Source organism: Gadus chalcogrammus, chromosome 13 (genome assembly GCF_026213295.1).
Source record: "Gadus chalcogrammus isolate NIFS_2021 chromosome 13, NIFS_Gcha_1.0, whole genome shotgun sequence".
NCBI lineage: Eukaryota > Metazoa > Chordata > Actinopteri > Gadiformes > Gadidae > Gadus > Gadus chalcogrammus.
The window spans coordinates 9839119-9866590 of record NC_079424.1 but is presented as its reverse complement, the minus strand read 5'-3'; the positions used below and the strand labels follow the sequence as shown (position 1 = coordinate 9866590).

Sequence of the window (27472 nt, the reverse complement as noted above, 5' to 3'; positions counted from 1 at the left end):
ATACGGAAACGAGGTCAACAGCGAGGTTGTTTGGGAACTACATTTTGTCGTATTTTTATTGGTGTAAGTCGGAGCTATTCAAGATATACATATGTCAATTTATTATAAAAAAACATGAGATATAGTAATGCACTCTATATTCAGATAGTATCGTGGCCTACAAAAGAGAAACGAAAGCCACGTTAATAACAGCCTGTATACGATCATGTTGTAGCATGATTAAATGGCAACTACGCCTCCGTTCATGCGGTTTAACTATTTCTTAACTTTTACAGGGACGAAACATCCGCATCAGCTTATAATGTAGGCCATACATTGACTATTCTGCCCCTCAGAAACTTCAAATATATTCACTTATTATATTAGGGAGGATATTCTATTTTCAACCATGATGATACAACGATTAGCTAAAACAATATCCCCAATCCTTCTCATCTGCATTTAATTTAGGAAGAGCAACATGAGATACAGTTGCAGTAGACTAATGTAGCCTACAGTGTAGCCTTCACTTGATTAGACTTTCACCGTGAACAATTCAGCAACAGTAAAATTTTCCAGGATGGGCAGGGCTTTATTTGAAATCCTTAAGGCACCATTTTTCTTTTTTCATTTCTGTCTTTGCTTAATATTTCTTTGGAATGTCTACGGGCAGGTCCAGTTCATCAATCGAAAGAAAACCAGTTAAAAACATGTTTTTTGTGCATTTCTATGATCATTATACAGATCCTAAAAAAGGTCAGGGGTACACAGTATTGCACAGCAGTCTTTCATGAAACAGTCATTAGTGAATATGATAAATTCCCTGCATTTGCAGGGTTGCATTATGTTTGTTAAAAAGATATATCAATCGTTATATAAATAAACAGCTCTGCGGCATCCACAAATAAGTTACATAGATTCCCCTATATTTCTTGCAACAGAAAAACTAGGATAGAGGGAGGACAGAGGAAGACACAGCCCCAGGTGAGAGCACTGCGAGTGGGCACGTCTCCCTCACAGCATGGCCTCTAGGTCCAGGGGAGGCAGAGGCTCTCTCCAGTAGGAGAAGTGACTGAACTCGGGACACTCAAAGCCGGATGCAGAGCTTCCCCGGACAGACAGCATGGGGAAAAAATGCTCCACCAGCTCACCGAGGTGGTTGTACCTGAAAACACACACACACAAACACACACTTAAAAATCGATTCAATCTGTAAATATATGGCGATCTCTTCAACGGGCTTCTTACGAGGATTTGTTTCCTTTGGTCTTCTCCTGGGTGAGCTCTCCTTTGGGGTTGATGGTGAAGATCCTGGTGTCGGGGACGCCCACTTGCTTATAGGCATAGGCATCCTGCAATATGATGAATGTTTAGATGAGATTCGACATTATTGCACATATTGTCATTGCACACATTATAACTCAACAAAATGTAGTAGGCAGCTAACCGGGTAGTACATAGTGGCATTAAGTGCAGGCAGGCTTCTTAATCAACCAATGGCAGGGAGATAAGGAAATTTGGCAGGTAAAAGTAAATTCAGGATTAAAATATTAAAATAAATCGCTCGGTTGGTAGATTCTTTCACTCAGGCAGGTATAAACAAACATTTCTAGGAGTTGATTTAGGACCCTGAGGGCAGGTTTACATTTGAGTGCAAATATGAATGGGTAATTCAGTGAGTGGCCATGAACAACAGTGTTTCATGATCTTCCCTGACACACACACACACACACACACACACACACACACACACACACACACACACACACACACACACACACACACACACACACACACACACACACACACACACACACACACACACACACACACACACACACACACACACACACACACACGCGCGTTAGGACACTTACATTGGTCCTGTTACCAAAAGCTGCATAGAAGGGCTGTCGCTGTGGGTTGAAGAGGTCTTTGATGTCAGTTAGACAGGCGATCTTGAACACCTCAGGCTTCTTCTCAATCACCTCTCTGCACATATGGGGAACACGTTGTTAAACAATAATAAACAAACAATAACTACATTCCAAGTCATTTTGAGCAACCTGAATTAATACTTGAATCAAAAACCCTGGACCAAATCGATGGATTGAATACTTTCATATCAAACCATTGTCGTTTCAATGGGTGTGTATTATTTGTCAATCATGGGACACCTGATACCTCACAACAATGGCATAATAGAACTGTCGACTAGATGTTTCCTTGACAACGCAAAAACAATATGCTGAAAGAATATTTGAATTTCCGCTGATTTAAGGCAATAACATAATATCACCAGCCCCATTATACATTATTTTCCAATAACAGGACACCCCGTCATGGTTAAGTAGATACTTGAGATCTTCAATTCAATCCATTCATGAGATGTAAATTGTCCATGGAGTGTAATTTTGTTTGCATAGCAAAGACTCTATTCACCAATGAGTGGTTAGACTAAGGCTTACTTCTGGATTGTAGTCAAGCCTATTCTTTCATAACATTCTATTTTACCTTGTGTGCCTTTCCCAAGTAGTAAGCAAACACTGAAATCTCCTCGAATGTACAGCAGCAAACATAAAGCCCAAAACACTTTAGCCACATTGGGACAGATGCAAAACATGTTTAGTTTTTTCCTACTCCGACACAAGCTAAATACATTCACGCTCTGTGTGCTTAACTCCATTAAAACATGATTTTATAAAAAAAATTGGGTCACTTTAGCTTGGTTACTCTTTTAAGGTGGCGTAGGCAATTCATTTGAGGAAGCATTTATTTGGTTGTAATTGGGAAGTACAGACAATTTCCACAAATATGAGAAAGAAAGGAAAAAATCAGGAATCTGTGGGAGAAGCAGGCCTGTAATAATAGCGTCCAATCCTTTCATTCTGTATGAATGAATTGATGGTCTGTCTACCTACCTACCAACAGCACACACTCTGCCCGCGCATTCATTGCATGACTGGAGTCTTCCACAAGGCTAGGCACACCTATTGCTAAAGCTAGCGAGCTAGTCACGTGTTTTGGGGGAGAGACTTTGGAGGGAGGCCTAAAGGGAGGGCTGGGATTTTTCAGTTCAAAATAGGCCTTATTCTCTGTCAGGCTTTTTCCAAATTGCCTACCCTTCCTGTAATTAATACTTTCAATGACTTTAAATTATGCTTTGTAATCCTGGTACAGGTGAGTACGACCTAGTGTAGGACTTACCTGTGTAGCGCTGAGAAGAGACTGCTGGGAGCTAGCAGGACGGGGCCTTTAGGAAGAACCGTTCCTTTGTCGTTGACCCACCGCAGGTAGTCCTTGGTGATAGCAGCCATACCGATGGCACGGGCGGAACAGTACAGGAACTTATAGCCATTTCTATGAGGGGAAAAACAGAAACATCACTTTAATAACAATATTTACAAAAATATTTGTTACATTGCTTGTAGAACTAATATTTTATAGATAATATCATTTATCAAATATATCTTTTTTATATTCCATTTGGTACAAGTTTTTTATTTATTACATTGTACGTAACATACTTGTGTATTTTGTGGTATAGTTTGGCGATGCCTTGGTGTGTCCAGTCTTTACCAAACTGAGGCAGGATGTGGCCGAGTGCATCAGACCTATAGGAGAGGGACGGGGATGTCATGACAATGTGAGCATGTACATATAAACATCTACTGTATACGACACACACACACACACACACACACACACACACACACACACACACACACACACACACACACACACACACACACACACACACACACACACACACACACACACACACACACACACACACACACACAGGTTTCTATTTTTACTTGGTGATGGTTCCGTCGATGTCGGAGATGATGACGCGGTCGTCCCAGTTCCACAGGTAGATGGCGGCCTCACAGCGACAGGTGCCCTGGTATTGGGTGGTCACGCTGAACACTACCTGGTTGGCCCCGTCCCGCAAATTTAAACGCTCCTGAATACACAGAGGCAAAGTTCTGAAGGTTAAGCTGCTGTGGAAGGGTTTAAAGTGGACCAACAACAATCTCATGCAAAGCGTGTATTCAAACCTCGTCTGGGTTCATGCAAACGTACAGAGAGGATTAGAATGGGCTGGATGGTCACGCTGTGTGTCTCTTGTGTGTAGCTCATACTATTTGCTCAGAGGTGAGGCGTAGGGACTTCTTGTACATCTGGCTGATACACTGGCAGGTGCTCATGCTGTCCGATGATTGGCTGTCTGTTGGCATGACGGCTTGTCGACCAAGCCCCGCCTCCTCGTCACTGAACATGTCATCCAGGGTTGCCCTATGGAGATAAGGGTTGGAATATTATTTATTTATTTAAATATCGCTGGTCATGCTAGTCTTAATCTGGAGTGACTGGAGTTGAATTAGAGCAGATTCCACATCCAAATGTGTATTTGTGAAGTTTTTAAGTTCTGAAATAATTTATGAATGCATGTTTTATGTGTCTGCCTTCACTGTCCATCTTTTTTATGAATTTCAAAGAATTTGTGAGGCCCAACATAATGTATGTCAAATGTACACAATCGGGGTAGCAATCCGAATAACGGCTGATAAAGTGCCTAACAGGAACTGACTGACTCAACAGTTCTATGTTCAGGAAGCAGCTTGACCTTGATATTAAGATAACCAGCACAACAACAGCCTCACTCCCTGTTCAATGTTGACTTCTGTCTGCACACGTGACATCAAACTTCAACAGAACCTCCTGCCAGGAGGCATGACGCCAGGACGCTTTGTAATGACGCCGCCATCTCTTGCGCTACTGCCGCCAAAGTTGACCACAATGCGATATTGTCAACATATCTAAAGTCTCAGCAGTTTTAGGTTTAGAATTATGGTTATCATCATAAGGTCAACCTACTTTATTGTTGGGGAGGCAGAGAGGGACACCTCTTGTTCCTGCGTTGAGGGCTTTGGCTGAAAAGGTAACAAAGCAGAAAAACAGCCAAAGTATTAGAACCTTATTCAAAACAGGATCATACAAAGGCTTAACGTTCAGAACTACTTAGACCTGAATCCCCCGAAGATCATTTCTAATAATATATACATTTCAATATTGATGAACACTTTTCTATTGTTACATCCAAAAAAAACATACATTCATTTCATTGAGGTGTATCAGAGTATGTACGTGATGACAGGGAGAGAGAGTTCTAAGCTTTGGTCACCTGGTTGTTGTCCATGTCCCGTCTCCTCCAGGAGAACCACCAGCGGCCAGACTTCTTTGGCATCTTGTCCTTCACTAGCCGGTCCACAGCACTCTGTAACACACACACACACACACACACACACACACACACACACACACACACACACACACACACACACACACACACACACACACACACACACACACACACACCTTAGTATCTCGGTTCATCCGAACCAAGGGCATCTTTCCTAGTGCTATTGTTTCATGTATATTACAAATATTGAACTATATAAATAAGACTGACCAAAATACATACGGTAATTTTTAGCTTTGAATATTACTGCTTTTTACTGCTTAAATTCGCTGCTTGTGCCTTTCGGATCGACTCATTGGCCCTAGTTGACTTGGTTAACGCAGAGCTTCAAGGCAGCCAAAAAGATTCCGAAGACACACACCTTTATTTTGCATACTAAATATATGGTATACCTTTGGAAGATTCTTCTGGAAGGCTTGCTTTGACAAAATCATTGGAGCTGCTACGGCCCAGTTATAGTACCTGGAACATAGAGAAAAACATCAGTGTGAGAAGCTATGGATTGATTTGAAGGAAACAAAGATCAATTATTTGCCAATAATTATTATGTATTAATCCGATAAATAAATTATAGCTGATTATTGGAGCCGATAATTGGAAGCCAATATTGCCTCAGCTGGCTTAACCATAGGGCTTTACAAGTGATGCTGCATGCTGTTGTCGTGCCAACATAATGATTGAGTGTGTCACAAACACATCGAGCTCAACTGACCAAGCACTTTTTTACCAGCTTTTCCCCATTATAGAGCTTGGTTTACAATTATGACTGATGAGTGATATCGGTCATCTTATCGGTAATAGCCATGAAAAGCAGTTATAGTTATCGTCATCGACTGACAATATATATTTAATATGTTCTTAATTATTGGCTGCATCTTACTGAGAGTTGATGCAGATCACCAGGTTGGGGTCCTCAATGATCCCTGGGTTTTTTAAGAAGTCTTTGAAGGTCACAATATGCTCTTTAAACTTTTCTGTACAGATGGGCGACACAAGGAAGCAGAACACAACACAAATGGTATTAAACCTCACAGCAATCGTATACGCCTCACACACATCCTTACACCATCATGTCTGCTACACACCTTGGCTGATGCTGCTGGTGTCTCCCACGCAGCCACAGAGGGACATGCTGACGTCCATGGGATCCGTGGTGGAGTCCGACAGGTACTCTGCGCCGCTGTCCATGGCCCCGCTGCCCACCGACTGGGGGGACTGGGTCCCAGAGGTGGACCCCTGGTCGGCCCCAGAGCGGGATGTTGCCTCCATTTCGCTGGAGGGATGATTTTTACTTTATTCATGAGCTGACATGAAAACTGGGTTAATTTTCCTAATGTCGGCCAAGTTTAGAGTGAGTTACACATCTTTTAGTATTTGTGACCCGTTACCCTTATCATAAAGCAGTCCATAGGATCAACGGTTTTAGACAATATGCAAATATCTCAGGAGATCCTTTCGATCTCCTACCGAAGCCCCTCATATTAATGCAGTCTTTGCCAACCAAAATAAGTTACCTTTTGGGGAAGTATAGTGCAGCTACTTCAGGCTCCAGCGTGGTCAGATCATCCAGGTAGATGCCTGTTGGTCCCAGGTGTTGACTGCGTTTACCTGTTGAGAAATCCAACAGGGATGCCACCAATCAGCGATTGTCTTCAGCTAATTCCTAGTATGTTTGATTACGCTGGAAAAGCGTTTTACCTTTTTTCCTGTCCTGTTTATCTGCTTTGGTGGAATCTTGAGGAATTTCTGCCGTTTGATTTGTTAATAGGAGGCCTTCTGCTTCTCTGTCGGTCAAAGTTGACGCACCCTCTTCATGTGCCTCCGTACAGTCGTCATTGCCACCAGAAATAGTAATCATGGCACCCATTTCGCTGGGCTCAACCATGGCGCTGTGCTGCACTAAAATGTCTGTGCTACCCAATAACTCTACCCTACTGTTTTGGGCTGTGACAGATATAGACCTGCCAGTGGATGTGTTGATAATTTCGTCGCTGGCTAGTGTGTCCGTGACGGCAGTGCAAGACTTTCTCTCTGGACAGTTCTGTCTTACAGAGCCAATGCTACCAGTCGGAGGGATCTCACACACCGCAACGGTTGTGGTTTCATCTTTGGATTGGCCGTTTTCAGGCCGGGCGAGTTCAGAAGATTCTGTCGACTCAATCGAGGAGGTTCTTTGGTCCTCTTGCTCTGCATCGGATGGGCATCCCTCCGCTAACGTCTTCTCTGCCTCACAGCTGTCCGTCTGGGTTAATGAGTTGTTACCGAGTTGTTCCACAGGAGTGTCCATGCTAACCGGGGCTAACGAGGCTGGAGTGTCATGCAGTCCATTAGGGGTGGAGTGGGTTATAAGAGGGGTTATATCCAGTGTTGGCATGGACGAATGTGGGGAAAAGAGATCTAGGTCTAGGGACATAGTCCTGGCTAGCGGCCTCACCACAGTCACACTTCCAGCCCGGCTACAGCGAATGGTGGTTTGGACGTCGTCGTCGTCGTCGTCGTCGAAGGAATCCTGCCTCTCGATTGTGCGGAAATTGGAGTGGCCTAAAGTGGAAACGCGATGCGACTCCGCAAGGGATCTCTCTGACTGACGGACCTTGGGGAAGCCACCCCAGTTCCACTGCATCTGAGGGCCAGAAGACTCCTGGGGTTTCACCACAAGCTCAGAGTCACTCTTAGGAGAGGACGAGCGACTGTAAAACACACTGTTGGAGATGAGAGGAGAGGAGAGAAATTATATATCAGGGAGAGAAGATGCTAAAAATGTTTTTTTTTTTTTTTATGAAGGACTAGAATCGTAATTCAAATGGTTGCAGTCAAAAGCGCTTGCCTCCTGGTTCGCAAGTGTGACAGCAGGAACTACAACATCTAACAGGAAAACATTGCTCACCATTCAGGGGGGGAACACTCTCCTTCTGAGTGGGGGTGAACCTCTCGGGTCTGCGTGGATCCTGGCTCCTCGGATATCGAGAAATAGATGGACTTACTGGAAGACACACGCGACAAATTCATTTGATCGGTCAACATCACTGGCTTGAGTTTAGCGTCAAACCATCATGAAAAAGCATGCATAGAACATTTTATATAGCCTTTAAACCACAGTACTGAGGTACTGGAACAACAACAACACAATCTCTCGTCAATGTCTGACAGGAAAGTGGTGCTCAGCCAAACATTGCGGTGTTCTTTAATGTTCCAATGTCGCAATGTTTTCGACGCTAGGTGCTTCCAATGCTGTACGCATTCTAACGAGCACGGATCCTTTTTATCTTTGGCTGTGTCATTGTAGCATATTTGTCTTTGTATAAAAGATTTGTCCATAACCAGTCAAAAGTAGCCTTGATGACCGACCTGAGTTGCAGTTGACTGACATACTGCTCCTTGGCAGGGCTCTCCTGCTCGTTCTGCTCCCTCTCCCGCTCTTCTGAGGAGGAGCCGCCCTCCTCTCTCAGGTGGGAGTCGGAGCGGAAGCGTTTCCGACGTCTCTTCTTCCTGCGGGGCGGCTGTGCCCCGCCACCGACGGGGGCCACCTCGCCATTCTCCTCCCCCCCAAGCTCAGGGAGCTCCATGGGGATCGGGGAGGTGCAAAGGTGGGCCGGCACTATGAACTGATGCACAAGTGATGGGGGGGGTAAATGTATTGTCACAATTGGTTTGGGGAAATGTCAGCGCATAATTGGTAAAAAAAACCGTTTTAAGTATGGGGTCATCAGCCTACCTCCATGTCCTCATTTTCCTCCACGAAGAATGCCTCTCCATTGTCCCCTAGTTTCATGTGAAGGTTAACTGGCTCTCCATTGATCTCAATGTCCACCTGGCCACACCAAACAGCATCGAGAGAGGACGTACTTAGTGGAAGAAATCTGGGACTACGTTACTATTTAGACATGTAGGACACACACGTTCAAACACAAGACTTGCATTGACTTCAGAAACAGGTCATTAAGGAGCAGAGAGGGGTAAGTCATCTTGCTCAAGCATACTAGGTAGGCAGTTGGCAATTGAGATCGCTCAAAGTACCATGCAGCTGGAGGTTGAACACCTTCGTAGCCACTAAAGTTTAAACGATCCTACCTTCTGTGGACATGAAAAGAAATCACAGTGAGCTACGAGGCCAAGCAAAGGGAGACCTACCACTTTCTCCTTTGAACGCAGCACGCCCAGTTTGCCGAAGCGCACGTGGAAAGGGGAGCACTGGTACGAGCCGTCGGGTTGGCGCACGACGATGACATCGATGCCCCCGGTCAGCGTGGCGGGGTTAAGGCCTCGGTAGAGCTCCTTCACCGTCACGAACACCGTCTCCGCCAGCTGGCCCACCAGGTTCATGGTCTGAGACTTGGGTTACCATCAGATCGGTTAGGTCAGGCCTAGTCTAACTCATGCCCATTGTCAACATCATACTGGTCGGAAATGTCTTCAGAAAAGCGTCTTCTATACGATGCTAACGTCTTACCTAGAAACAGAGACTATATTGATAAAAAGTATTTTTGTTTATTTCCTGGTCCAATATAGAAGGTCCGACTGCTCACACAATGACTCTAAACTAAGATAAGTTTTGCACTTTTATAAATGCTAAATTTGACCTTTGGATTGGGGTCTTGTGAGAATGTGGACTTAAGGTATACTTTGCGAAACCTAAGTGAGTCATGGGACTGCTGAAATATCGTCATTACAAGATCAATGCGGGCCGTTACTGTGCAATCTCCTTTGTTCCGGTCTTTGTCATTTTAATGCCACATAGGGCTGAAGGTTCACACTTTAGAAACGATTATACAGCGAACACCAAGTATGAAAATAGATAATAGCTCCTATGCTAGACCTGTTCCTATGCTAGACCTGAGGACAAAGAAAACAGAAATTCTTCAAATCTAAGTGGATATAATCAGGACAGGACCTGCCTGTTTATTTCAAACAAGAATCAGCATGTCCCACCATGAGCGTCCTGGAGCCAAGACTTTTCCGTGTGGTCCATGGTATCCCACACTGGAGGAGTGTGTTTGATGACATCATCACACAGACACGTTTGCACTTTGTGAAGCGTTTCACAAACTATGTGAAGATATTTATTTATTGATAGACTTAAAATCGTGGACATCAATGTCCATCGTATATTGTAATTTGTATTCAAGTATTTATTATGAAACTATTTTGTAGCCATCTCAATAGTGTAACTTTCACGATAGTTACGTCCTTGCCATTGAAAAGGTTGCACATTGTTTGTACACAGAAGCGGAACATTCATTAGTAATTACTAAACATATTATACACTGAGATTTGGAAGCATGTCCTAAAGCAGCCCCACAACACAAAAGTCAAAGATCAAGCTATCAAATGTCTCACATCACCAGCAGTCTTACCCAAAGCGAAGTACGCAGGTGTCTCTGCCCAACCAGGCCTTGTCCCCTCGAGCCCCTTTCGGCCATAAGATGTCTCAACCGCCTTCATCTCCCAGAATCCTTTGTGACACCGATTTGACCTAACATACCCCCATCTTTTACACTCCACTGAGATACTAGTCTACATTTTGCTACAGGACATTACTGTTTTTTAGCTTTAAAATGTCAGACTCCTGTGAGGTTGGCTAACTATTCTTCCCATTTGGTTAGTGATCATCAATGTGGACAGAATAATCCAGTCCATAACAAGTTGGTAGGTAATATATACAACAATGGGTAGACAACAAAGTATAATCACTATCACTTACATGTTAAGATTATCTTTATCACTTATACTCCCCACCAACCTGCACTCCATTAACACACCAGCCCTCACATAACTAATTCACACGTCCAAAAATCACACTGCACATGACAGCCAGAGCAGCAGTTTCTGAAAGGGTCGGCCATTCTATTCACATGGGCTTGGAACAAACGCGCACCCGCATGAACACAGTGAATAGATGATCCACACACACATTCTGGGCTCGACCCCCTGGGAACTGGGATGGAGGGTCTCTTCGGAAACTATAGGCCCTCTCGATGGACACAAGCTCAGTCATGTCACCATTAGGAAAACTGATGCAAACAGACTTTTGTAATGAGCCTAATTCCGTGCCAATGTTACCTGTAGGCAATCATAACAGAACAAGGTAAGTTACACAGCCCTAACCCGTGACACGTACCGCTTCATTTATTTATACATTTTATTTTAAGTTTATGTTTTACTCACTTCTGTATTCTGATGACGAATACGTTTGGCGATTGGCTAGGTTAACCATTGTGGTTTTTTGTCAAACAGTGGCAACACTATGCAAGTGTGGAACATTATGGTGCAAGTATTTCAACGGCTTTGCTAAGGCTTGGTCAGCGTCGGAATAAAGTATTTTTACTATGTTTTTTTAGTTTGGGGGGAGGTTTGGCTCAAGTTAAACCGAATTGTTTCCATGACTTCAGACGATATTCCCGAAATGCAATTGTTAGACTCCAAGGCAATATTCCTTTTGTCTTTTGACAGCGAACTGTCAAAATAAACATTATAAATACTGTACGGACTGCAAACCCGATCGGCCGCGGGACGAGCATTGATCGATTTGAAAACTAAAGAAAGCGTTAATGTTGATAATATCTTCAGCCCGTTTTGAGAGACAGCACGCATTTGAAAACAGTACTTTGAGTTCCCCTCTAAAGAACGCCACGAAGTATTGTACACGTTCACCTTCAAGACACAAGAAAATACAGGGTCTCCCACTTGTTTCTTTGTAGTGTGGGCTGTATGATACTGTTGTCAATATTCATTTAAATATTTTAACTTTCTTACCTTTTATGCAGCCTTTGAGATGTATAGAAGATTAACCTCAATCCAAAACACTTCCTTGTATGTGTGCGGTTACTGGGAGGACCAATAACCTACTTCCCAGGCGTTCTCGTCTCACGAAGGGACGCCTGGGAAGAGATACTCCAGATGAGCGTTATCGGCGATAGAAGGAGATGGCGGGATTTACAGTTGCATGGCGGGGAGAGGCCAGAGAGAGGGCGGGACTTTTGATAAAGCATTATCCCTCTTATTTCCGTTACATGTTTCGGCTATTGTTAAATCATTCTTCAAAACGACCATTTGACATCTACGATACTGTGTGGTTGTTACTTTTCTTTGCATCGTATTCTTCTCGCCCTTTGGACTGTTAACTGGCGTAGACAGCTCATTGGAATAAAAAGACCGGAAGTGTCGTTGCGGTAGACCGGTGTAACGCTACAATTCAGAAAACTCCCAAAACCTACATGCTCATGAAAGACGGATTCCATCAATCATTGGAAAAGCCAACCATCAGACAGACAATGATAAAATCCCGCCTCTTGTGTTTATTTTGCCATCAAAACGTGTTATGCATAACCTCTGACCTCTGTTATCACTGTCACAACTTCAAAACTAAAATGTTACCGTGTACAGCCTTAAGCACCAATCCGGTTTCTGAAAATATATATTTGTACATTCTAACTTGAACACGTTTTTGCACATAGAAAAAAAAAAGTAAAAATGCGATGTCATTCCATTATTTGTCCTGCATAAATACACAAGAAATACATCCCTGACCATATAAATACATATCGATAACTTTCGCCAAGAACCGATTACCAAAGCATGATATAAGCGGCAAGATGTATGCTACAAGCCTACTTTTTCAGCAATGTAACCTGCTGTCCAAGCAGTAGCTTACCATCAGCACACAACACCTGGTATTGACCAGCAGAGGGCGCCCATGTGCAAGGCCCCAATATAAGAAGAGTGTGTTTAGAAGAGTGTTCTCCACAGCGTTATTTACCCACTTTGTTGAACTTAATTCAACAGAAGCATTATACAAGTTTCTGACCTTTGTTATCACTGTCATATTTTATTAAATTTTTAATTAGCATTGTTTGATGTGTCTGCTATAGATTTGTTTCTGTGTTCTAACAGCAAACCTTTTTGACTGTTTTGCATAAACTGTATCGTATTTGTATATGTATGATCTGTTACTATCTATAATTTATCATTAAAAATTATAATTGAAAACAAAAAAAACAGTTTTTATTGTGTTTAATCATTAAACAAGTCATGCTAGTTAAATTAGTCTAATACCAATTACACACCGAGTGCAGCACCAAAAATGCAGTGCTTTATTGAGTAGATTAACGATTTACATAAAAAAAACCGCCACAACCACAAACATATGGATGACTGGAGGGCGGAGGCCCATAACAGGGAAAACCATGATGAGGTACCCTGAAAACATCATTCTCAAGGCAAACCTAAAACAGTTATAGGGTAGGCCCTACTATGCTTAATGTTTGAAACAACTATAGGTTGACTCAAAAGCATGCAAGAGTCCACCAGATACTTTAGATGCATGTTGGGGGAAAGATAGAGTAACCCAAACAGATGTTCCAACCCTGACATGACACAAACCATCCCATGGTGTGCTGGGGTTTAGTGGTGGCCTGCCTATTTAAGGAGACCTGCAGGGCTTGGACCTAACAAACAATAGAGTGTATGGTTCGTAAAGCTCCACCATTCTCTTCACTCTCTGCAGTCTTTCCAGATACCCCTCCTACACCACCACCACAGGCAGCCTCCTTTTTTTCTCCTTCTAAATAAGGCAGCCGTATCGTAGTTCCTGTCATTTCAACCATGTTCCCAAACATCCTCTAGTCGAGCTTGTTGCATTAGCAAGCTGGAGCTTGTGCATTCTTTTCCCATGTATGGAGAAATGGCCCGAACTGGGACGCCTCTGTTTGGGATGGCCTGACCACGCCATTGGCTGGTGCAGAAGGGGGAGGGGCGGACAAGGAGTGTGCTGCTTTAAACAAACTCTTCAGGAGCTCTGCCTGTTTCCCTTACCACCGCTGTGTCAGACTGAGACTGAAGGGGGCCGACAGACTCTGATAAATCATTTCCTGAAGTCAAGGTGAGACAGATCTCCACTTCTACCTCTTTGTTGTCTTTATATTATGATTGAAGATCAACAACAGGGTCCGGGCCGTTTAAGATTTCTGAATATCTGGTCGTAGTGGTACAGTGTTTGTGGTTCACTGTCAGAATAGAGATGGTCCTGAAGGGGATGTAAAGCTACAGAGAACTACTGAGAGGACCTTAGTGTGAGAGGGTTGATGCTGATATATGGGATCATCTTTTGATGGAGGTCATCATCAACCTGTTTGTGTGTGTGTGTGTGTGTGTGTGTGTGTGTGTGTGTGTGTGTGTGTGTGTGTGTGTGTGTGTGTGTGTGTGTGTGTGTGTTTTTTTGTGTTAATTAAGTAATTATGAAGGATTTTACAAAGGAATTTCACTACACCCCTGACCCATTTTGATTCCTTTCCCTCTATTAGTCTAGTTCACTGACCCAGACACATACAAGCCTACGTAGAGACAGGGACACACACAGAGCAGCTGTCAGGATACTCTTTTTATAGATGGTGAGAGGGCTCGCATGCAGCGTGACTTTGTTTGCATCTAGAATTCCTGGCTGTTGGCCCCTTAGTCAGAAGTCCCTGTTAACACTAGTGACCTCAGGTCGTAGGTTAGGTTGAAGATTGACTGCTTGTTGATTTCATGGAGTGTGTCGTATGTGTGTCTTAACCGTGGGGCTGTGTCACAACGAAAGATAGCGAGGGAAAAGCACATTTCAATTCAAGACACAAAATATGCTTGCATTAGTGGGATCAAAATGTTGTACATCAGCCTGTATTTAGATATGAATTTAAATATAAGTAAGAGATATCCAATTGGTCCATGAGTTGGTATTTTTTCTTAAAATTTCATAGCCCAAGCTGTGAAATATTAGAATCCTGAACCTGTTCACAGGGTTTTACAAATGCTGTACATGTTAAGGTAAACCTACTCATCTGATATCTTGATAAATTTACTAATCAGCCCTTCTTAGCAGACTGCAATCTTCTCTCTCCGGAGAAAAGATACAGATAAGGGCCAGATTCCCAAATTCCAATACCTTGACAGCAAAGAATGCTTACTTTAGTCACTTCAACCAAATTACCACTTAAAAACCTAATTTGCTAGCATTAAACCAAGCCACGGCATGTTCAGCTTAATGGCTCATTAGTGGCCTCAACCAACAGGGTGGTTGAGAGAAAAGAAAATAATTTAACATTCCACTGTTCCTGAAAACAACGTAAAAGGGTGGTTGAGTGCTTTCGCTGTGGTTCATAGCATCTAGGATAATGGGTGGGAATTTGGATAGCAGCTCAGAAACCTTTCAAATCTTTCTATCTTTTGATCGGAAAGGAGGAACAGGATGCAGTGAAATAATAAATAATCAAATTGACTTGAAGCACATAGTTATAGAGGGACAATGTAACTTTTCAAGTGTACTATGTCATGACTCTGTCCAGAATAGCCCATTACCTCACAACAAAGGTGCTTTGAAATAACTCTTACTTATTAGAAACTAATCACATTGTAAGTGTAACTACCTATTCAGATGTAGGTAGTGTAATTCAATGTGATGTTATACTTTATATGTAAAGTAGTAGATAATCAGCTGTTATCTTGTCATTCATGAAGTATTTTCTTACTTATCTAGCAGGATTGTATGTTCTGCGATAAGTCACTGGTTATGGCCTTTTGCAAGTACAATAGAACCACTGATACATTCTCTTGCTACAGTACCAAGCGTGTCATATTAACGAGAATTTCATACAACAGTCTACTTGGACGGAGCTGTTTTGTGTGACTGAACAATGTAAAATGGACTTTAAAACAGCCTTGATACCATTTCCTGAGAATTGTTAATCAAACAGATTATTATGCAGTGAGTCAGACCGCATGTAGATTAGGAAACGCGATGCACAATTTACCGTGCCGTTTTCCCTTAAATTAGCACAAATAGAGGATCACAATGTACAATTAACATTGACATTTTAAAGCTGTGTTTTTTTCAGTGGTTCTGTGGCACATAACATTTTTAAAATGTTGTTGCCTCTTTCTGCATGATGTCATTTCTCACCTTGGCTTTCTGAGGTCTGAGGTGTTTGACTCATCTGGCATCTCACCTGCTCGTTTCTAAGCTAACCAGACGGCTGATACCGTGCATCAGACATGACGATATCACCGAGCACGCCCACACACACACGCACACACAGAGGCTGACAGACGCAAACATGTCTACCGTGCATATAAATAAACGGGACTGACAGGTTTAATTCTGCCTGCCTCTGCTGCCATTTTCCCAGTCAATATAAGCAATACAACCGCTGAGGGGGAAGGCAATTGTGAGCGAACCCTGCTCTCGCTCTATGATATCAAATCTGAAACTGTGCAGGATTATATAAATTCTAAGCAGACCATTTACGTGCAGTTGCATAATACACCCTACCTACTTTGGTCCTTCCACAGGCACTCCTCCAGCCGCCATCATGTCAAGCAAGCGCACCAAGAGCAAGACCACCAAGAAACGCCCCCAGAGGGCCACGTCCAACGTGTTTGCCATGTTTGACCAGTCCCAGATCCAGGAGTTCAAGGAGGCCTTCAACATGATTGACCAGAACAGGGATGGCTTCATCGACAAGGAGGACCTCCACGACATGCTGGCCTCTCTGGGTATGGGTCCTCCACATCACTCTCCATCCAATACCACTGACCTCGTTTGGCTCTGGGAAGAAGTCGCTGGGATAAGGGTTGTATAGCATTGTGACACTTGTAATAATAAAGCCAGTGGTAGAACCGCCACCTGAACAGAACAATTTTGAGCTGGTATCTCCTGCTGCTTCTCCTTCCCCTCAGGTAAAAACCCCTCTGATGAGTACCTTGAGGGCATGATGAGCGAGGCTCCGGGACCCATCAACTTCACCATGTTCCTCACCATGTTCGGAGAGAGACTCAACGGCACAGACCCAGAGGACGTCATACGCAACGCCTTTGCATGCTTTGACGAGGAGGGATCTGGTGAGACCATAGAAACACCTCATAACGTTTAAATGGGTTGGTCATGGCATTAATAGAGCCAGCATGAAAGCTGTTGCAAAAGAAAAGTATCAACACATGTTGGCATTACAACTGTCAAAAGCATAGCGTGGTCTATTGAACTTTAAGGGACCATGCTGAGCTTTCGGTTTTGGAAAAAAATCCATTTGGTTGATGTTGACTTTGCCACAGCTATTGGGATTTGGGTGGGGCATGATATGCATTGAGTCTAACAGGGGGATGATATGCATTGAGTCTAACAGGGGGACGGTAACTGTGATTTCAGGTGTGATCCATGAAGACCACCTCAGGGAGCTTCTGACGACAATGGGCGATCGCTTCACGGACGAGGATGTGGACGAGCTGTTCAGGGAAGCGCCCATCGACAAAAAGGGCAATTTCAACTACGCAGAGTTCACTCGCATACTGAAACACGGCGCCAAAGACAAAGATGACGAGTAGAGCAGTGAGACAATGACTGTAAACGTTCCACGTCCATTTGATACAAAGAAAAAACTGAGTGTTGAGTTAAATTTGGAATCCAGGTTGTTCTAAAACACAACTTTAAAATGTGCAAATCTCAACAGGTCGATAACAGCTTATTATGCCTTCTTGCTCTTCACCTCACCTGGATAGGTAAATTGTTTATCCAAAAAGGAAATGGCCACAATGCTTTAACTACTAGCAATACAGGGTATACTTCTATTTTATTTTTTTATTCTTAGTCTCTCCAAATGTGTATGTGGGCTGATAACCCATAAGACATTCCACCACAGGCTGGTGTACCTTAAAGATGACATTATCCTACCAGGTGTGAGTGTGATTAGCCATTACAAACAGTTTTGAAAATCTGCCTCTTCTGACATCACAAGTGGGCATGTCCACTTAGTTGCATGACGGATAGATGAGCAACGTTTGCTACTGTCCACTGGGTAGGCTGGTAGACTGATCTATCTAGCACTAGGTGGACATGCCCACTTGTGATTTCAGATGAGGCAGATTTTCAAACGGCTTGTAATGGCTTATCAAAATCACACCTGGTTTTAGGTCACCTTTAAAAACAAAATATGCAAGTTTTTAAGTTTGAAGGATGATGATTAGAGATGTTTCACTCTATAGTGTCATTTCCCCAAGTGTATGGTTACTCATCTAAAGCATCATGCCCACATATTGTGTTTGGCTGAGAGGGAGAGTAGGTCTACATTAAGAAGGGATTCAGCCGTGAACAGTAGGATGTCAAGATTCATTTGAAGACTTAAATGCATCAGTATCAGCCTTTGCCAGATTCTTTATTCTATCAAAATATGTTTTATGTCAATGTTATAAATTCAGTGCCAATTTGTGCTTTTCTATGGAAATAAAAATTGTTCCCATCCTTAAAATAAATATTGCTTGGCTCAGCTGGCACAATATCTAATCCATCAGTATTAGGTCTGCAGAAAATGACATTGCACGTCAATATGCTGCACAACGACACGACATTAAAGAGGCTAGAAGTCACACTTACCAAAAAAATGACGTTTATTTCTCTGAAATGCTCATAGAAAAGACATAATTAGAGTTTAAGGCATATATTGCACAGACTATAGTAAAGTTATGTTGAAGAGGACATGTTCCCTCGATCCTAGGTGTAAGGCACAGTAGCCAGTTATACTGCCCATGGTAGTTCACAATTCATAAAATGAACTTGAAAACATCTTTAAGAATTCATTTGGTTGTATCAAAGCTACTTAAATCATGCCAGAAAAAAGAAAAGAAAATCGAACCACGTATTTACATGCTTTATCACACCGTCTATCCTCAAAGTGTCATTTTGCATCGTATAACTGGCAATAGAAGCTATATAAAAAGAACATCGTCTGCCATATCCATAGTACTCTAATAAGCCAATTCCAGTATAAATCACCAGCAATGGGTTGTCACAGTGGCATGATGTAGTGTTATGAGTCATCACTATCTAGTTAGTATTAAATATATAGATATATATATAAAGTCTGTTTAAGTCCTCAGCCTGACCATAACCTGTGTAATTTGAGGTATTAAACATTCTCCTATGAACAACTCTCCATCATGTACTCGCATGCATTTAATATAATTCATGATGCGACCACTGAGCGGTAGGAAGGGTGGGGCGAACCGTTATTTGGGAAAGTCAAAATGAACAAAAGAAATAACTTGGGGGATTGTGCTCAGCAGTATTCTATCAATTACAGATCATGTTCCTGTCATCTACATGCAGAGGTTTAAAGTAAAAAAGGCATCGCAAAGCAAAAAAAATAAAGAAAAAAATACAGAGGAATGAAAAGACCCAAAACGACAGTTCACTTAATGTTGCTACAGTAAATTCACATAGGAACCCAGCTTACTTACAACTGTTAATACAGCTCTAGTTTTCAGATACATAGTGATTCTTTACTAAAAGACAGTTTCATGGAAACTACGACCTTAGATGCAATGATAAACAATTCTATAGAACCCGTGTCACTACAAACAGAGTGGGAGCACTGTCGAGAACGCATGATTTGTCTCCCAGTACCGCTGAACAAAAAAGTTGAAAACAAAACAAAAGCAATCAGGTGTTCAGTTAAAGCTGCGTCTGCTACATTTGCTTTGCCAAGACACTTTACATGATTGAAGACACACTGGTTTGAAACACTTTGACCAAAAACCCAGGAAAAACCAAACTGGAAATTCCGGAACGATAATACAATCTCTTCTATTGAGCCTGAAATATTTGTATGCCACATGTAATTCATGGAAGTAGCAATAAAATAAAAAATAAAAATGATGAGCGAATAGGTGGTAAATCTCACAGCATGGTTTGAGTTTCATTTCCACATCTGCAGAGATAAGAGCCTGATGACATCATGTCGTTGGGCATCTCGCATTACCACAAAACATTGATTTCTGTAACTGGACCAATGTGGTGCAACCCCCCTCCATTCACACATAAGTGTGCCCAAAAAGAAGGAAAACGTTCAGAGGAACCTCAAACACACCTTCTTACTTTCCGTAACAGAGACATGAACATACATTCCATCCTCATATACATATATATATATATATATATATTAGGGGTGTAACGGTACACGTATTTGAACCGAACCGTCACGGTACAGGCACTTCGGTGCGGTTACAGAGGTGTACCGCGGTCCGTAAATGTGGCGTGCATAGCGTTAATATGGCGAATGTAAAGGCTTGTTTTGCGGTGCGGAACTTAAAACTTGAAGTCGGAGTTCCCCCCGGACCGTTTAGGCTTATTATGCTCGGATCGCACGTGCGCGACCTCCGCGTAGTAGCAGTAGCAGAGCGCGATCGCGACTGTGTGTGGATTGATGTCTACTAGCGAACTGAGAGCGAACTGCATGGCGAGCGACAACAGAAAACCGGAGCTTGAAGATGCCCCCCTGTCATTTAAATCCCAAGTGTGGGAGAACTTTGGATTCCAGGTTAATTATCACAATGGGGAAAGACGAGTGGACAAGTCGAAAGCTGTGTGCAGACATTGTTCAACAGCGATCGTCTATGCAAATGGAAAAACACATCGAACATGCACAACATTTTCGCCCCCGGTACAATTTTAACGTGACAGCACCATCCAGGTGTTACTGTCACCGCTGCGAAATGAAAAAAAGTTGTTCAAACCGTTCAAACCCAGCTCCCTACACTATTTAATCAACCCCTACACCTGTCTGGGAATTCAGAACGGGCAAATGCCATCACCAGGTCTATTGGTGTTTTCATTGCCTCTGACCTACGAGAGGCAATGAAAACACCAATAGATTATCAAATACATAAGATGTGATTTAAGTTAAGGCTGCAGTTGCACTTTTATTTAATGATTGATATTTATGAGAACTTCAGAGCTTTAGAGAGCTGCAGGAATATTTTCTTTAAACCCTTAAAGTTTACATACTCTTTGTTTACATACCAGCTTAAAGAGCCTAGACTGAGCATTAACACTGGATTTTTCATAAATTTTATGTTAGGGTTATTGGAGAATTGCTGCAGTATTTTTTTTATATTTGTTACACATTTTATTTGTATGTTTCATACTGACAGCTAAAACGGTTGTGTTTAATTCGTTACTAATTAAACTTATGTTCGTTCTGTCAAGCAATCCGTTTTTTCACCATAACTATGAACCGAACCGTCCTGTACCGTACCGTGACTTCAAAACCGAGGTACGTACCGAACCGTGACTGTTGTGTACCGTTACACCCCTAATATATATATATATATATATATATATATATATACACACACACACACACATATATATATATATATATATATATATATATATATATATATATATATATATATATATATATATATATATATATATATATATATATATATATATATATATATAAATGTATGTTTGTACATCTTTCAGAATTCTGTTTGCCAAGACATCATGCTAAAAATGAAATCACAGAATACGCTCTGATCCGGGCCCTCCATAAAGGGGGGGGTATTTCTGAGAGTAAGGGGCGAGGATCGGTAGGCCTGGGATCAAACGGACAGCCGCTGTTCCGCCTTAGGAAGACATCAGAGGATGGCAGGAGGGGAGAGAGAGCGAGACGGGGACAGGCGCAGCGGAGGCATCTCATGCAGCCAGACCCACTGCAGTACAATCAATGTCTCCTCTTCCCCGTCCGCTCTCACAGGGTGAAGGGTGGGCTGGGTGGAATGATCAGAACAATTGGGCCTGCCCCCCCCCCCAAAAATCGAATGAAAAACACAATATCTAAAGTGCACAGCTATAGTGGAGCATGATGCTTTTGTGACCCATGGAATAAACTCACATCTGCCTTTTCTTCTTTAAGACTGGTGGGGAATGATAAAAAAAGGCCTCCTGGCAGGTTATCAAATACTATTTCATAATACATTCAATTCAGTCCAGCACTGCTCCTGAAGAGGCTGGCTATGCTGGCAGTTAAACCCATTTACATTTTTAACGGTTTTTAGAGCTCTTTAACCCTTTACTCAAACAACATGGAAAGGGCGAAGACAGAACGGGAAAATGGCATACTGAATGAATACATTTTGCTTTCTGGAATGTTGGTTTGGAAGGCTGCCGTTAAAATGTTTTCACCAAACAGCAAATGCCTACATCAGGAGTTCTATTTAAAATGCTAAAAAATGTTGCTCGGGAAAGAGTCTTTAAAACATGACTATTTTGCACCGCCCTTCTCTTCATCCAAGATTGCAAGAATGTAATCCAGTTCTTCTCCTCCTACAAGCTAATACTTAATCTAACAAATGATGTGGTTACATTCTCCTATATACATCGTTGGCCAGTCTTTGACAGTTCGGGCCCCTGTCCTTGTGTAAGGTACACACACGCGTCCACCCACAGAACAGTCTCCCTATTCAGTTCACTGGTTCACTCACTGCACGCAGCCCGTGCTGCGGGTTCCACACGGTGGGGATGGCACTCTTGACCACAGGGTGGGGCGAGGGCTGCCTGGCGTCACCGTGGACGACGCCCCACACACTGGGCCCCGCCGCAGCACTCCTCTGGGTGCTGCTGGTCAGAGTGTAGGGCGCGGCCTGGGAGGTCGTGGGGAGATGGGGAACCTGACCCAGGGCTGGGGTAACAGCTTGGGTGGGTGAGGAGGCCGGGGTGGAGGAGGAGGGCGGACGCATGGGGGCTTGGCCTGAGGCAGACACTGGGGTGTGGCCGGGAGACGCAGGCGAGGACAGGGTTCTGCCGGGTGAGGGGCTTGGAACCCTGACCTGGATTAATGGGGATTGGTGGAACGACGAGTTATGGACTTTCTTGGAGGCCGGGATGGGGGAGCAGGAAGGAGAGACTCCAATGAGACCCATAGTTGGGCTGGAAGCCTGGCTAGAACCGATGGAGACTTGGTGAAGCACTTGCTCAGCACCAGAAGGTGAACTACGAGCTGCGGGGCCAGATGGACTATAAGTAAATGTTGTGGAGACCGGAGCCAAACTGGAGTTTGAGGTCGTAAGTGGCTCAGAAGCTGGGGCCACAGAGTGGGTAGAGGTGGGGTTCTGTGAATGAGGTTGTTCTGAAACGGGAGTGGACACTGGCATCGAGATGCCTTGGTGGGCGGGCGAAATTGGAGATTGACGAGGGCTTGTGGATCCTACTATGGACATCTGCACAGAGCTGTACGGGACCTTGGCCATCGAGAGAGGAGACTGCCATGGCGAAGAGACATGGATAGAATCTAGACATTGAGCTGCCACTACAGACACCGGTACTGCAGCCCTCATGGGGTCAGAGACGGGAGAGGAGACCGTCAGGACCATGGCCTTCTCCATGAGACTCTGCACTCGGGAGGCTTCCATCACTTGATGGCGGTCCTCTGGCGGAGGGGTGGGGCTCATCTCGATGGCGCCGTCGGCGCACGGCGCCTCCAGGGGCTCCGTCTTCACAGCGGACCTAATCTGGCCCTCTATGAGCCGCTTCATGTTCTCCTGCTCCGCTGCCCTCTGCAGGGCTGCGTCCACCAGAAGCCGCAGGTCACTGAAGTCCTGGGTGGGGAACAGCTCCGGCGGCGTGGGGGGAGGCGTGTTGAAGAGCCCGCTGTGGGGGCTCGAGGCAGACCCCGTGCTGGTGATGACCGTGGCGCAGAGTCCCCGCTCCTCCGCCTCCTTCAGCAAACTCTGGGTGTCCAGCCTCATCAGGGCCTGCACCGCTCCTTCCCGCCCGGGGTAGCCGCCGCCAGTCAGGATGGCGGTCGCCGTGTTCCCCAGAAGGCTGAGGTCTAATGTGGGGGCGGAACGGATCACGGACGGCCGAGGTTGGGCCGGGGCCGAGGGACTCCCCGGGGACATCGCCGCGCCCAGGGAGGTCGGCGAGCGGCCTTCGGACTTCCAGCCGACTCGGCGGGAGATGGTGAACTGGGTTGGGTCTTTACCGTCCTTGCGGAGCAGGTCGGGGAGTAGGCGCCGGCGTGCATTGATGAACCAATTGCAGATCTAAGAGGGGCAAAAATAGGAAGAAAATAAGGTAAATTGTAACATTTCAGAAATGATCAGTAAAAAGCCCCAGTGTATCCATTCCCAATTTCCCACTGTGCAGGCCTTTAAAAATTGTGCTTTTGTTGCAGGCCTGTTTCATAAATGTTGTGATGTGTCGAGAGAGGCCGAGTTGACGGCTGGATCCACAAATTAACAAAGGCATTTATGTCAAGATCAAAAAACTTGAGGCCTGTTATTTGGAGTTGCAGAATTCCACACACACACACATTTTCTTTCTCAATCTGGACTAGGACTTGCTTGCACCCCTTCTAATAGTACAATTCAAATTTGTACATATTCTGAAAATTTGTAAAAACATGCAAATGATACCCGGCCTTCTGAACTTTATTTTAAAAAAACCTGTACGTTTTAGAAGAGAAAAAAAAACATTAATCAGAAAACAAGAACTTCATGAGAATAAACACATCACAGTCTGGAGCATTTAGGTCACTGACGTGATAAGGATGAACAAGGATTTTGCCAGTGGCCTTACCTGCAACACAGACAGGTTGGTCTGACTCGAGAGGCTCAGCTTCTCTTGCTCAGAGGGATAGGCGTTGAAACGATGATCGTAGAGCCAACTTCTGAGAACCTGCACCGCCTCTTTGGGCAGGTTGCCACGGCGACGGCGCTTCCCCGACAGCCCTCCGCCCGACAGGTCGAGGGGCGAGGAGTCATCGCTGTCCGACATGGCCGACGAGAGCTCGTGCTCCCTGAGGCGCTCCTCTTCCAGAGCTGTTGAGTGAGTGCCATCCGTCAGTTTATAGGCCCGTAGTCCCATTACTCAAATACCATATTTGTGTAAAAAGTGGCTCAATGAAAAGTTTTCATAGCAGAAAACTCTAGGGAGAAACAGATGCTAAATTCTTGTAGATTACATTATCTTATAGTGCAAGTTAATTGTGGTAGCATATGCCTGTTATACATCTATAAAGTAAAAAATAGATACATTAGCTGAATTCCATTGCATAAAAAAATTAACTATTAAAATCCTTTTCGTTTTTGACATTAGTTTGAGTATGGTTTTGTATCTACAAAAAGGCCAAGTCCTAAATAAGCTGCTTTTATTATAGATTGTGATGAGACATTTTCAAACTATGGCTGGCCAGTGGCCATTGGAGGGAATCCCTTCAAATGGAGCATGCCTTATACCATTGGGGGGGGGGGTTAGAATGCAGCAAATGTCTTTCTCTGGGCTTTGGTGAAACCTGACCCCTGGGGCAGTGCCTGTCTTCACAAAGGAGATTGTGTGCATATCAACATCACAGTGGTCAGTAGCCTAGGAATCCATTGACCATGCAAAAGGGGGCCGTCTTCACCTCCAGAACTATCAGTGTAGCTCTGACTACCAGAATAGTTGACCATGTTTCAAATTCAAGATTCCCTTTTCCGTAAACAAAAATATTTTTCCACAGCCCATGTATAAGCAGCAAATTTACACGAATCGAGGAATGTGCGGCTGGGTAAATGTTGGAATTTGAATGGCTAGGCTGGTGAGATGTAAAGGGCATTTGTATTGCAGTATTTTCGACAAACGTCAGTGCAACATGTAGTGGGATATCAGTGCCTCAGATTGAACATCAACTGCGACTGACGTTATAGCGGTCCTGAGTAAAACATATGCGCGAATAATCCAATTGGTAGCCTAACTTCCATCAATGTCTAAATAAATGCAATACACCTCAATACGCCAATAAAAAGAAATCAGCTAAAACTACATAATTTACTTTATGTATTCATTTATTGTGCCATTTTTAAGACGTGATTGTCTCAAATCAAGCCAAGTTGGCCATGCGTTAAAACTCTGCTTCGTTAGGCTTGTTGACATTAACAAAAGGTCATTAAAGTCTTAGTTTTAGGATCTATCCATTATTTTCCCCCAGACAGGGTTTCACTAAGAAGACAGCTTCAGTTAAGGCAGTCATGCAGCAAGATGGATGCAAAACCAGTCAAAAAGCCACCAACCAGAACAACTCCGACAAAGTGAAAAAGTACAAAATGTACCATTGATTGTTTCGGTTTTCTGCCAGGGGAACTAGCACTGGGAAAGTAAAAACTAACTAATATTTACATCGGCTAGCTTAGTGTAGCGAGGCTGTTTCACTGGATCCCTACTGTCAAACCAGTCAACCTTATGTAGGGGCATTGTTTACAAAATGTCCCTCCATCGACATACCAACACGTTGGTAACAAAGAAAGCGGTGATCCTATGAAACACGAGCAAGTATTTCAGGGGATTTCCACAGAATATGCATCACATAGTAGATGATTAAACCCAGCGTACCGGTTCAAAATAAAACGTCGTATACGAGTCGACGGCGTGTCAGTGGAGATTGAATACACGACTGACGAAGTTTGAATTTTGATGTTCTGAATCACGGTCGAGCCAAGACTTGATTAACCAGCCGTGATGTCTGGAGGGAACAGCGGGGATGACATTTGATCGTAAGAGGCATTGGCGAAGATTAACGTGAGCTTTTTTAGGAAATAAAATATTGGATGGGCTTTTAAACGAGTCGTGTATAAATATCGCCAAAGCGCACAAAGAAAGCGAAGAAACGCACACGCTCCCGCTGCGTGCACGCCACTTCTCTGACGCGCCGCCAGATGGACACCATGCTTGAGATAACTAGCTAGTTAGCCGTCCCTCCAAATTCAAACACAAACACACACGCTGCATTTGCTCCAAACAAAAAAAAACATTCCGTTTAAAACCCCACGCCAAACACAAAGGGCTCGAACAAGTAGTACAGTTTCGAGGGGTTCGAGTTTAAACACAGAGCTGAAAACACGATGAAATCCCCCCCTTACCTCGTTTGAACGGTTTCATTCTTTGTTGATGGCTTGCTTGAAAACACGCAGCTGTCGAAGTTCCTCGTACAATGCTCGTCCGCCGCCAGACGTTGACACAGAAGGGGGGTTTTCTTGCGAGGCGCTCAGGATGCCGCGCGTTTTAGGAAACGTGAACGTATGGGTCGATTCTATGCCATGTACGGTTCACAGAAGAGTCCTTCCATTGCATTCCTCTTACTGCCAGAACAAATGTTTTTTTTGATTTGTCGCTTGTTCCCTTTACCTGCGCGCAGCAGCGCCAGCTCTTTGCCAATCTTGACAGCCGGAGCCGAACTAATCCCTCCTCCTAGGCGAACGTGATCCAATCACGGCTCGCAGTTTCTATCAGACAGACTGTGTCATCAGTCCCCGATGACTGATGGACAAACCATTTCATTCAAAATTCAGTAGCCTGCAGTTATCGTGGAGCAGTGGAGGGCTGTCATTTTTATTCTTCTTTCACTGACATTTAATTTTGATGTTACGCAACAGCATTGCCCAATG

General features: G+C 43.8%; 3 protein-coding genes across 3 annotated transcripts; 1 reads left to right on the top strand and 2 right to left on the bottom strand.

The window, feature by feature from the left end:
• Positions 1–39: 39 nt before the first annotated feature.
• LOC130401982 (phosphatidate phosphatase LPIN2-like) lies at positions 40–12176 on the bottom strand. Its single transcript, XM_056606040.1, has 19 exons — positions 11999–12176; positions 9377–9577; positions 8961–9056; positions 8594–8850; positions 8133–8228; positions 6944–7947; positions 6760–6853; positions 6331–6518; positions 6126–6219; positions 5638–5707; positions 5168–5260; positions 4861–4916; positions 4125–4278; positions 3798–3946; positions 3507–3593; positions 3187–3339; positions 1857–1971; positions 1228–1331; positions 40–1144 (listed from the first exon to the last, which is right to left on the bottom strand). Exons 2-19 carry the CDS (start codon positions 9566–9568, stop codon positions 994–996), a joined length of 3153 nt encoding a protein of 1050 aa, XP_056462015.1. The 5' UTR covers positions 9569–9577; positions 11999–12176; the 3' UTR covers positions 40–993.
• A 1838-nt stretch (positions 12177–14014) lies between these two features.
• LOC130401986 (myosin regulatory light polypeptide 9) lies at positions 14015–19939 on the top strand. The gene is made up of 4 exons (XM_056606043.1): positions 14015–14123; positions 16568–16771; positions 16955–17116; positions 17421–19939. Exons 2-4 carry the CDS (start codon positions 16588–16590, stop codon positions 17594–17596), a joined length of 522 nt encoding a protein of 173 aa, XP_056462018.1. The 5' UTR covers positions 14015–14123; positions 16568–16587; the 3' UTR covers positions 17597–19939.
• Positions 19940–21486: 1547 nt separating this feature from the next.
• On the bottom strand, positions 21487–27296 carry LOC130401983 (mucin-2-like). Its single transcript, XM_056606041.1, has 3 exons — positions 26948–27296; positions 24630–24871; positions 21487–24094 (listed from the first exon to the last, which is right to left on the bottom strand). Exons 1-3 carry the CDS (start codon positions 26964–26966, stop codon positions 22514–22516), a joined length of 1842 nt encoding a protein of 613 aa, XP_056462016.1. The 5' UTR covers positions 26967–27296; the 3' UTR covers positions 21487–22513.
• Positions 27297–27472: the final 176 nt, after the last annotated feature.